The sequence below is a fragment of the Solea senegalensis genome, linkage group LG2 (genome assembly GCF_019176455.1).
Source record: "Solea senegalensis isolate Sse05_10M linkage group LG2, IFAPA_SoseM_1, whole genome shotgun sequence".
NCBI classification, from domain to species: domain Eukaryota; kingdom Metazoa; phylum Chordata; class Actinopteri; order Pleuronectiformes; family Soleidae; genus Solea; species Solea senegalensis.
Genome location: NC_058022.1, coordinates 16794059 through 16806761, shown reverse-complemented (window position 1 = coordinate 16806761; position 12703 = coordinate 16794059). Strand labels below are relative to the sequence as shown.

Sequence of the window (12703 nt, the reverse complement as noted above, 5' to 3'; positions counted from 1 at the left end):
TGTCTGCTGACCTTCATGTGCGGCACACGTTCAGACCTAAATGAAGTTGTGGATCACGATTTCTTAGTCACAGTCACTTCATTCTGTTACTCTGTGTGAAAGTCAGCAGCAGCTTTTCCATCCCTTCAAACTACTGACTATAGACCAGAGGGGATGTTATACTCTCCATGGGTTTTTGTTCAAGGAACGTCAGAAACCAGCAACCAAAAAACATCTGAGGTACAGCACTTACAGAGACCATATGGACCCCGTTCACGCAAAGACGCTTTGCATGGCAAGAATGTTGTTTTTTGGTTGTTTTTTTTTTTAAAAAGCAAGAAACAAACACATGAGTGCAAGATGAATAAACAGAAACAGATGTCATGTTTTAAAGAGGGATTCTCCAGAGATGAAGTTTCAGGGTCATTGCTCCCGGTCACAGGTCTATCAGGGTTTGTCATGAGATCCTTATTACGTGGCTTCCTCTGCTATTTATGAATACAAAACTGTTTTCCCTGCTTTTTTAATCAAAGACCCAGTTGTTGGAGAGAGGGGTTCAGTAATTTAGCTCTCCCTCATTAGGCCATGTTAACGGGAGGACATGGAAATGAATGACCCAGTGAACAAGAGCAAATCGGTATTGACATGGTAGATGTGGAACTACAGCCACTAGCCTGTTAGCTTAGCACAAAGACAGAGAAGACCTGGCTCAAATGAGCAGCTATTCTTAGATTAGATATAGAATAGAACATTTTATCACTTTTATGCAAAGATGCGCGAGTGGCACTGACAGAAACATGATGTCGGCCAAGTCAAAGAAAGGACTATGATGCATGAAAAAAGTCACATTTGTTTGTGTGCCCTCTCCTCATACTCTACTGTTCAGCCAAATGAATGCCTTTGAATGAACACTGGCCCTTTAGCAAGGAGGAATCGCACATAACAGAACTCCATCATATTATAATAATAGCATGTATCTGCAGGCCGGCTGCAGAACCGAGCAATAATCCTGGAGGCTGAAACTCACACCACACAGCAGGAACAGAAAGGAGGAGGCAGCGAAGAGGAGAAGGATGAGCTCTTTTTTAGTTTTGTTTGGTACTCTTTGTTTGTGTCCCAGACTTCAGCGAGGCGGTTTCAGAACAGCACAAACCTTAAGAGGAGTAGACGTGGAACCAATGAGAAGAAATTCTGAACAAAGTAGGTATTTATTTATTATATAAATGGACTTTGTTTTTAGCTGTTGGAACCCTAAATTTGGGTCTATTGAAATCCGTCAATGGGTTGCATATAGGAAAAGAAAGAAATAATTATGATTTTTTTTTTTTCCATTCAGTCATCAATTTTGCTTGTCTCAAATGCTTACAACCTGAGAAAACACTCTTGTTTTACCTCTTAAATAAAAATAGAAAATCTCTTTTAAATTTGCAGGAACTTGCACTGGTACTGTAACAGGAGACTTGGTAAGAGCACTCTGGAAGTTTGCTCTTGAGTGGAATTGCCATTGATCCTAGAAAACAATTCCACTTCCTCCCCTGTTGCCGGAGAACACTTCCCAGCAGAAAATAGAGCACCAGGGATGTAAGAAGAAAGGGGGGTGGTGGGGAAGAGGAGGAGGAGATGGAGGAGGAGACAGAAGGGAGGGCCATGGGGTGGGGGGACTCTCGTGATGGCCCTGCATTTCTTCTTGTGTCCCATGTGTGGACTAACAGTTTGGTGTTGGGACGACATCAAGCTCAGACGTCGTTAATGAAAGAAAAGCTGCTGTTGGAGTTCAGAAGGTTGTCCTGCATCACACTCAGCTCGTAGCCGTCTGCTCATCTTCACCTGCCATTTGTCCAAAGGAAGACAACGTCTCACCACAGCTCAGACATGGAGCTTCTCTAGAAGCACTCGTCCAAGACCAGCAGAACAGCAGGTGAGCCACCGAATAAACAAACATGAGATGTAGGGATATCAGGAACACTCTGATGTAGACGACAGGGATGCAGACATTTGAGTAAACACCGTGAGTTTCCTGCTTCATTTCTGTGTAAGCTTGGGGATTTCTGGGACGATGGTGTGGGAGGCCTGGTGTGTGTTAGCACCGTCCCTGTCTTCAGTGTGCAGGTACAGCTGTCATCCCGCTCACTCTCACTCCTTTCATTTTTACGTGTCTGCCTCCAACTACTCTCTCCTCATAACTCCCAGAGACACATGTATTCAAACAAAGAAGAGACTTTAAAACACAAAAGTCACCAGCAATGAGCTTGTGCTGAATGAAGTCTTTGAGAGAGTGTTCTCTGACATTAAATGGTTACAAAATACACCAGTAAGGTCAATTGCTGTCAGTTGTTAAGCATAACTATTTAAGTCTACTAAAAATTCTAAGGTGATTTTCTTGCTCTGATACCGACAGAAACGCAGCTGTTTATTCTAGAGCGTACAAGAACATAAAGCTAAATTTTACAAATACAGATAACTCTATATCAGTATTTAACAGTGAAAGTGTTGTGGTCTGTGTTACACATTTTCAGATATATTTTAAGTGTTAAGTTATATCGCTCCAGATGAGAAACGTCAAGAGCACAGGATAAAAATCATTTCAGTACTATTAGAGCAAGGTTAGAAGCTAGAGTTCCATATTCAAATGACATATTACATACCAATAATCAACTAAGTAGTGAACATAAACCTCAGCACCGCACAGTACCAGAGTAAATGTTACCATCCACCAATGAGTAAAAAACAGCACGTAAAATGCTGCTTAAATGATTAACCAAATAGACATTTAAATGTTCTCTAATTAGTGTCTGTGTCAGTTATTTTCTATTTGACACTAAAGACGCTTAAAGAAAAGGAAGTTTATCGGAAGGATTTATAGTAAATTAAACATCACTGATCCAGTAACACTGAAGCCATTACCATAAGGAATGAACTGATGTCATCAACAATTAAGTTGGACTTAAAAGGATGAAAACAAAAAGCCAAACATCGAGTCTGTCACTACACAGGAATAGCAGCGTTCCAGACGTTTCAGTCAGCAGTGTGCTCGGCACAATTTTTCCTCGATTAAACATCTTGCAGCTGTCTGGCCTGACAGCGCCAATGTAATGCCATTTGCAGCCAAACAATAGATCATAGCAGGGCTGTGGGTCTGTGTACACTACACTAGTGGGCAGATGAAGAGCCAGACAGCCATGTAAGGTAGCAGGCAGCACATCGGCCCTCTGGCTTCTGCTGGTGTGACTGATATATGGCAGCCGAGATCCATGCTGGTCTGTTTAGGGGTGACAACAGGTGACTTACATGAGTGGGTTTTTTTCCCCCCTCGTCTCACATCAGATCCACTCAGAGGTCACACTAGCCCTGACTCCCGCCTCCAACAAGCCAACACAGCTAAACTTAAACATGCTCATCCTTGGCCGTAATCCTGGCACTCGTCGGGAGTGACGTGCACGCTGCAGGCAAACAGCTGCGGCAGTGCGCGGTGAAATCCATTCTCCACACTTTTAAGTTTAAGTTTAGCACTTTGAACTTTGACACATTTGTGCAAGCAGTTGTACTAACAAAATGAAATAAAAACAATCCCTTTTTCTGTCTTCTAAACTCTCCATTATAACTTAATCATCTTATAAAACAGTATTGAGTCCTCAGAGAGTAAAAATAACCATCACTGAGCTGAACAACTATGTTCGGCATCCTGGCATCTGTTGATTTCAAACGAGACAAAAGGAACTTGTGTACCATTTCAATGTAAGTGCATCGAGCAGTTGTATGGTTTGGTTTACTTTTTCCCCTGGTGCTGTGGCTGTTCCACTGAAACGTTCCTGAGCTGTCACAACAGTGTAACACTGATTCTTACTGGCAAAGATATTTTTATTATTAAGCCAGGACCAGCACACGAGGAGCAACACATAACTTCACACAAATAATTACCAAGCAACAGCTAATATTAATATTTTTTTTAAAAGGGTTGTGAAATAATCAAATAATAAGCAATCATTACTTCTACAGTATTTATTGGACAATACTAATAATGTCATGAGGTTGGAGGTATTAAAAGTAGTCAAAAGTAGTAAAAGTAACCTTTTGTCTGTAAGAGAGACACAAAGAGTGAAATTTGTCATTACTGATTAAATTCTTTCCACTGCATTAAAATGAACATTTTGAGTTGGAGTGGTTTAACTTATATATTTTTTTTAAAAACAAACAAAGACTAAATAAAAACATTTTGATTTTTGGAATTATAATCCATGCACAATGATGAAAACAGCCAAATGAATGAGGTTTTCATGTGTTAGAGCCAGTCACACATGAATTAAGCCTGAAGTCAAATTAGGTTCTGGAAAACATTTTTAGAACTTTGAGTTCTGTTCTGTGACGCCAAATATTTCCCTCTAGAATATGTCGAATAATGTTTTCTAGGATATTAATACCTTTTTCTTACTGTGTGTTTATAATGAAAACGGTGCATTAGTTAGTCAGGTGATGTAGTTTTCAGCCGAAAAGTCTTCATCTCCTGCAAATCCGCTTACGCACACAATAGCACAACTGCACTTAATGCACAACATTGTGCACATACTTTTTCTTCCCACTGATGTTAGTCTAAACATATCCCATTAAAGGGAAGCAGGCCTACAAAATGTATACCCCACCACATAATTGCTTGTATTTTTTATGAGGACAGCGTGGAGAGGGCAGTGTATCCTGGTCCTCTATGAGGTTCCGGAGTCTGTCACACATGACATATAGTGGTGAAAAGTGCACATCAGTGGAGAAATGTCTAAATCAACCCTGCCCCCTGTTGTTCCCGGTCTGTGGACTCGACGACTCACTGCAGGCAGACAAGAACCAGCCAGTGTCGGGACGAAAGGGAAACAGACTATAAATGACGCTATATTTGAGCATGTGAGATCTGACACATACTGCAATGGCTTTTTAAAAAAAACAAAAAAAAAAACAGTGAATATTTGTTTATAGAAAACAAACTAATTGTATGTATTAATCAGTGTGTGTGTGTGTGTGTGTGTGTGTGCCATTTTGACATGTGTTAGTGGGAAAAGCACAGGTGTTAATGATGACACTAACGATGGCTCTGTTCACTTCATGTAAGCGAGGACAGTGAACCCAGGTTAGAATAGTTCTGGATTTTTCATTAGTTGTACTTTTCATTTAGCGTTTGACTTTTTGTTTTTAAAATGAGTTTGATCGAATTACCTTTTAGAGCTAAATGTTTTTTATTAGTTTTAGTGTTTTCTAATATGTGAGTATATGCCAGGTGCACGATTCAAAAAGGTCATGATAAGTATTGTGTCATAAAAACCCGGCAAAAGACGCTATTTTAAAAATGTATTAGGACAAATGAACAACCATCCCTGAATCAAATATAACAGTCTACAAGACAGTAGACTGAAGTGCAAAATGTGCATCATACTGCTCAATTTGGATGCAGTTAGTGTGCGTTAGTATAGCCAACAGTCTAAAGACACACATGAACATAACAACGTAAATAATAATAATGACAATGACAATAAAAATAATAATAATAAATTACCCGCATGAGATATATTACATTGTTTGTGAGTCAGGAGTCTCAGGAGCTTAATCTGAGAAAAACACAAGCAAAATAAAAAAAATAAAAAAATTTGCTTCAACTCAACCCAACTTGTAGAGCCTTATGTCCCACACTGCAAACAAATGAATGAAAAACATTAAATAAAACCAGAGAAAAAATAAATACACTTCATATGATCCCAATAGGATTTTAGTTAGTTTTAATTAGTTTTATAAAAGCACAATTCAGTTTCAGTTAGTTATTCTATCTTATTTTTAATTCTAGTTTTTATCTTTATTTCAGTTAACAAAAATGTTCCGTTAGTTTCTGTTAAGTGTAGCTATAATAACCTTGCAGTGAACCAGCGTGTAACTTGAAACTTGGGAAACTGCATCATCAATTTCATTTAGACCGGTGGTTTTCCCACTTTAACGTGTCAAATTGGGCTTATTACTTTATATCATTCTGCTTTTCTGATCTGTCTCGTGTCCTGTCCTGATGACAATTGGCTCCATGTATCTAATCAAGCCCTCAGATCACTATTTCACCTGTAGAGCAATTATCAGATGGGTTGGCTCGGCTCATCGTGCATGTTTTCATTCTGTAGTGGGAAAAGGTTCAACTTTGGCACTTTTTTTGTACTTGAATTATTTAATGTAGAAGCCTGGGTGTAAATCATCTGTATTCACTATGTGCAAGTCCTCCCTGCATGTTGTATCAGCTTGATCGAGCCATGAAAACTTCAGAACGGGGGCTTGTCCATTGTAAGATGATGGTATCATCCCACACTAATGTCACTGCCCTCTAAGGTATGAACTGAAGCTGGTCCAACCAACAGGCCGTAGGATTTATTATTGTGTTACAGGGTAGAGAAAACACACAGCATTTACTCCTGTTGCTCAGCAGCAGCCGTCACTAACCCTCACTGATGAGGTTTAGAAGCAGCATTTCCTCTCTTTACCTCTCTTTAGCTGCTGCTCAGTCCAGCCGAGCATCAATAACCAAATGTAGTCACATTCAGTTTGTCCAGTTTGAGTTGAAATTGATATCCACTCTCTCATTGAGTTGCGATCATGCCCGTCCTTGACTTTGTTAACTTGCGCAAACTCCTTAACATTAATCAGAGGTGAAATAAACTCTTTTTTTACACAGTTTACCGTTCTGACTACCTTATAACCCGATTGTCCATTACTTATGCTTCATGCTACCTCAGAAATTATAAACAAATATGACAGCCATGATGATGGTCCACAGGCAGACCAGACTGTTCGGCGCAGGGCATATTTTATCTCAGTAAATCCTTGGTTATTACTTGAAGTCAGCAGGAGCACAGGTATCACAGAGAGCCAATCGTGGCAAAGGGTGGTTTTAGAAGAGAGAATAGATTAGCTGGCCCCCCTCCCTCCCTCTCCTTTTAATACCTCGTCCCTTTTGTCGCTCGGAAATCATATTGTTTGACATTGTTTCCTCTGAGAACAGGAAGAGGCTGTCAGAGGAAGGAGGCTGCCTTTCCCTGGCATACGAGTTTTAGTTTGTCTGCTACAACCCATTCCCACCACTCAGACTGTGTACTGTATATATTCTCTTTATGTGTGCTCTGACAATGACAGAAGGTGATTATGATGTGACGTGATGATTATGATGAAGCCTGTCACTTTGGTACAGAATAAATATTTCAACAGCTTACCAAAAAACAACAACTGTGAGGTTAGTATGTGTTTTAGAGTGAAATGTTTAAACAATTGGATGTATTGGACTTTAGTTAGATCACTCTTTAGGATGAATCATTTCAGTGATGCATTGACTTTTCTTTTTTTTTACCCAATGGTTACCCAATTTAGCATTAGTCCAGAATCTAGAACATCTGAGTTGAGTTATCAAATACTAACTATTGATCAATTACTAAAGGGTGTAATCACTGTGGTCCTATACTAGTGAGAGATGTGGCTGTGACACAAAAATAGGTTTACCCCGTAGTCACGTCTTTGAGCCAGTTCCCCGCAGAGACCCAGCTCATCAGCCAACCAGACTCCAACTGTGACCAGTGTGATATAAACGGGTATTAGGTGCATTTTGGAAAACAAGTGTTTGAACACAGACTTTCTGATGCTCAGTATTGGTGTTTCAGCCTTGGGCGTTGATAGAGTTTGGAAATTTCCTCTCCCTCATGTTCTCATGGGGGTGTTTTGTTTCCCACATCTCCAGATAAAGAGCACAAAGCTCTGATTTTCCATCTTATTGCCATATATATACTTACAGAGAGAGACACTAAGGGAGGGGGAGAGACCAACAGAGGGACAGATGGTCATGGTCATTTAGACAATTTCTCATATAAGTAGTATAAGTGTCAGCAAGCAATTCAGAACTCTGAACACACTGGGCTATAGAAGTAGCTCGTGTCTGTGAGGGAAATGGAAACAGCCGCTTTTGGATTACACTTGAAAGGAAATTAAGGGATGGTAAGAGATAACATCACCTCCCTGTTTGGCTTATTTTCACTCTCGGTGATTATACTGTATATTCTCTCCTACCTGGCACACCATTAAAGTAACAGTTATTCTTAACACAGATTGAGAAATGTGTATGTTATCTGTAACATTAGGGCAGTGACTTCAGATGTGTGACGTGTTGGAAAAACCTGTCACATTGCAACCATCAGTCCTCCTCCTTCACGTTATAACTGATCTGTCGTCGAGCTCTACTTGCACAGTAAAAGAGTTTCATGGATTTTCTTAACTCGTCAATGATGGGGGTCGTTTATGGTGCCCATAAAGCTTCCTGGTGGACTGTCGTTCTCAGCTGAGATTACACCAGTCTGTTCCTGCCATGTTTGGGCCCCCGACCCAAACTCTCACTCGTGGTCAAGTCAAAAGGTGAAAGTGCACATACGTAGAAATCTGATGGATGCTTTCAGATACTTTGAGCTCAGAACAGAGAGGGCGGCACACATCAAAGCTGCTGTTCTGCTCTTGTGAGTGACATCTGCTGGTTAAGTGCCACAGGCCAGATGGAGAATGTTCCACTCAGGCTGGTCACAGCTCTGAAAGGACAGAGTTTCCCTCGCTGTGATTTGCCCCCCATGATAGCCAGTTAACCTCAGTCTGTCGTACAAAATTTGGTATGGGGCGAGAAGGAATGTAAACACACGCAACATGATATTTAATAATTCTTCTTAAAACGAAACTTTCTCTCTCTTTTTGTCTCTCTCTCTCATGGGAGAATGCTTGTTCTCATGCTACTGTGTTCAGTCCTCAAGCGATTCACAGACAGAGAAGCTATTTTTATGCATTTATATGATGCCGTATACAGTACAAACACGCATCAGCAGGACTATCGAGAACCTACAGACTGATCATCTGCATTTATCTTTTTTTTCTCTTTCTCCCCTTCTCTCTTGCCCCCTCCACCTCAGTGACACCCTTTCTTGTCCACTACCCCCCCATTTCACTCTCTTTTCCTCCCTGTCTTCGTGTCTCAGGAGTGCACTCGGCCTGTGAGCAGTGATGGGGGACTGGAGTCTCCTGGGGAACTTCCTAGAGGAGGTCCAGGAACACTCCACCTCAGTCGGGAAAGTGTGGCTCACCATCCTCTTTATCTTTCGCATCCTGGTGCTGGGCACAGCGGCCGAGTCGTCCTGGGGCGACGAGCAGAGCGACTTCCTGTGTGACACTCAGCAGCCCGGTTGCACCAACGTGTGTTATGACAGTGCCTTCCCCATCGCCCACATCCGCTATTGGGTGCTGCAGATTGTTTTTGTTTCCACACCATCCCTGATTTACATGGGGCATGCCATGCACATAGTGCGCAGGGAGGAGAAGAAGCGGAGGAGGGAGCGGGAGGAGAGGGAGGAAAGAAGTGAGGGTGAAGGAGACATGGAGAGAGAGAAGGAGTATCTTCAGCAGAGGGCTAGTGGGACAGAAGTGGGACCTGATGGGCCTGGTCGTGTTCGCTTGAAAGGAGCTCTGCTTCAGACTTATATCCTGAGTATCTTGATCCGCACAGTAATGGAGGTGACCTTTGTTGTAGTGCAGTACTTGATCTATGGGGTGTTCCTCAGGGCTCTATACCTGTGCAAGTCATGGCCCTGCCCCAACCCTGTCAACTGCTACATGTCACGGCCGACAGAGAAGAACGTCTTCATCGTCTTCATGCTGGTTGTGGCCGGTGTGTCTCTGCTGCTCTCCGTTTTGGAGCTCTACCACCTTGGGTGGAAGAGTTTAAAAAAGTGCATACGCAAGAAAGTGATGCAGAGAAACAAGCACAGAGCTGTGACCGTGGCCGTGTCTGCAGCTTTGGAGCCCAATAGCCCACCCCCACCCACCTGCACCCCACCTCCCGACTTCACTCAGTGTCTCGCTGACCCGAGCTCCATGACCGCCATGGCCGCTCATCCCTTCAACACCAGGATGGCACTGCAGCAGAACTCAGTCAACATGGCCACAGAGCGGCACCACAGCTGTGACAACCTGGAGGACGGGCACGACTTCCTGAGGATGCGATATGACCAGGCACCAATGGAACTGCCCAACAGCTGCTCCCCATCACCTCTGCTGCACGTAGGCTACATGAAGGACAAACGTCGCCTGAGCAAGACCAGTGGGAGCAGCGGCCGGGCTCGCCAAGACGACCTGGCCGTGTAGGCTCACACCTGGAAACAAGCAAGAGAGGAGGGTGGGTTAGATCTTCAGAAGCAAAGAGAGTGACACAGGGATCAGTTGAACAAGAGGATTTCAGAAGGTCAGCACAGGCTCACTATGCAAACTCTGTTTTAAGTATATATGTACATTAAAACAATGCTGAGATCTGTAAACTTAACATGTGTGAGCTCTGTGAGCAGACAGTTGCACACTACACTGCAAAAAGAAGACATGTTTGGAATGAGAACAGGGTAACAGGTGTGATACCTGAATATTGCACAATTTTATCTTTTTCTTAAACAGTTGATGCCAGAAACTGAATGAAAGAGATCAGAGTGACGTGATGCATCATAAAAAGAAATATTACACACATCTCAACTATTCAGTAATTGTAGATTATTATTTCATATTAAGGAGCACAAGCACAAGTGTTTTCTCTCCCACTGCAAAAAAATAAAAGATGCAATAACAGATAAATACGAAGATGATACAATAAACTGTGAAGCTTGTTGTGCATTTGCAATGAATTAAGTTCATAAGTGCCTGCTCTAATGTTTATATAAAAATAATCTATTTCCACATGAAACATGTTTTATATTTTTTTTTCCTTAAGCCACGGGAAAGCTGTGACTTTGCCACTTGTTGACTTGGTAAGCGGATTGCACTATAAAGTACCAGCAGGTCAAAAAACAACATGTAATTCAATAATCCTAAACAGTGTGAGTAAAACTTTGTCATTTGTATTTGTATTTGTATTTGACAGGAGCCTTAGTGTAGAAATGGTGAGAGAATGTAGTCTGTTACAAGATTTTCCTGTTGTCAGGATAAAAAAAAGGCAAAATAGGAGGATCCTGCTTGTTATGAGGAGATTCTGCCACTTGGTGGTGACATTGCACTAGTGTTTTTTCTGTATTTCTCCTAGAGCCATTGTATAAATATTGAATTTGACTGAATGCCTTGTATATTATTGTCAATGTCTTTGAATGTAGTTCATTTTATTTTCTACTGTTTGTTTTTATTTTATAGGTTTGGGAATGAACATCTTTGGAAATTGAGCTTTTAAGATATATACATGTACAGTATGTATGTATGTATGTATGTATGTATGTATGTGTGTGTGTCAGAATCAGAAATCTTCAGCCTACATTCACTGCAGTTATTGGCTCTTTCACGGTCATTTAATCAACAAATGTCATCACTAATCCACCACAACTTAATAAATCATGTCTGGTCTGTCGTCGTCAATGTGTGTGATTAAATGAAGGTTTTTAAATCTCAATGTTTTCCATGTCAACTTAAACTAGGTATATCTATGATGACGAGCTGAGGTTACAAATTAGAGAATAATAGAAATCAGAACAAAGAGATGATGTTGTCAGGGTTTCCTGCTGATCAGTGTCCCGCCATTACCACTTTGATTTTTCAGCCCATTGCAGGTAACAGACGGATGATAATGTGGAATATTTACAAAAACAGAAGCTCTGCCAGGAAGCTGAGCGCCGGCGTCCAACATGATCTTCCTCCAGCTGAAACTGAAATAGATGCTGTCGCAGGAGCTGCTGTCTTGTTTGTTTTTATTGGTGTCACTGTTGTCTTTCCTTTGTTACCCACATTTTGTCCATGCAATTATATTCATAATTATTTATAATTGAGTAATGACTATTATTATACTATGTTGTCAGGAAATGCCTTCCAAAAACATTCCTGACTAGTTCAAAGGAGGAGCTGTATCATCTGCAGACTCCAATCTAAAGATAGTTCATTTACAGTGAAATAAAACAGAAAACTAAAAACCATAATGCTATAGAAGCTGGGACCAGTAGATGTGTGTGTGTGTGTGTGTGTGTGTGTGTGTATGTGTGTGTTACAACAGAAAACAAATAACAGGTATAAACAGTACAGATGAAGGTCAAAGCACAAGGCGGCAATAATTACATCCCTTTAATTATCAAAGTGACTGCAGCTCATATTTGCTAGACCAGAGTTTAGACTTCAAGGATTAGGGACAATAGTTGGACTAACTTTAAAAAGAAGGCGACCTGAGATTATGATAGCCTTGAAAGAATCAGAAGTTATGTTCTAATTACTTAGCAAACAGGAAACAGTGTTGTAGACTTCACAAAGTGAGCAAGGCTGTATGAAGTGAAGTGATGGGTTATGAATGCAGAGCTGGTGATGAACCCCAGTGCTGCATGATACAGGAGGTCAAGGTCTGGACAAGGTGGACCGTGAAGCAACAAAAACAACCCTTTTCCAAACCATATAAATAACAAAAAACTTATTTGACAAATAAATTTTTTTTTTAAAAATTAATCAAAATTTCAAGCACAAAGTATGACACTGTTGGAACACTGGTGTTTTAAGTTCTAAAATGCAGGTACACGTATCGCCTCAGGGGGGCAGCCTCAGACTCTAATACCTTCCCTCCAACACAAGTAAACAACGAAGAGGAGGACCGACGTCAACTGTAAATGGCGGGTATTGTAGTTTTTTTATTATCTACCTTTAATGTACAAGTCGTACTATGTGGTATCTGCTACACTACAGTTCC

General features: G+C 41.1%; 1 protein-coding gene across 2 annotated transcripts; it reads left to right on the top strand.

The window, feature by feature from the left end:
- Positions 1-1665: 1665 nt before the first annotated feature.
- On the top strand, positions 1666-11385 carry LOC122786104 (gap junction alpha-5 protein-like). Of its 2 annotated transcripts, none has more exons than XM_044052147.1 (2): positions 1666-1897; positions 8994-11385. In XM_044052147.1, exon 2 carries the CDS (start codon positions 9019-9021, stop codon positions 10153-10155), a length of 1137 nt encoding a protein of 378 aa, XP_043908082.1. In that variant the 5' UTR covers positions 1666-1897; positions 8994-9018; the 3' UTR covers positions 10156-11385. The 2 variants fall into 2 exon arrangements, with proteins under 2 accessions (XP_043908082.1, XP_043908074.1); XM_044052139.1 differs by having other exon boundaries at positions 8928-11385.
- The last annotated feature ends 1318 nt before the right edge of the window (positions 11386-12703 follow it).

Bases quoted from the DNA above. Each gene is read 5' to 3' on its own strand.
- LOC122786104 (XM_044052147.1), top strand. From the start codon at position 9,019: ATGGGGGACTGGAGTCTCCTGGGGAACTTCCTAGAGGAGGTCCAGGAA.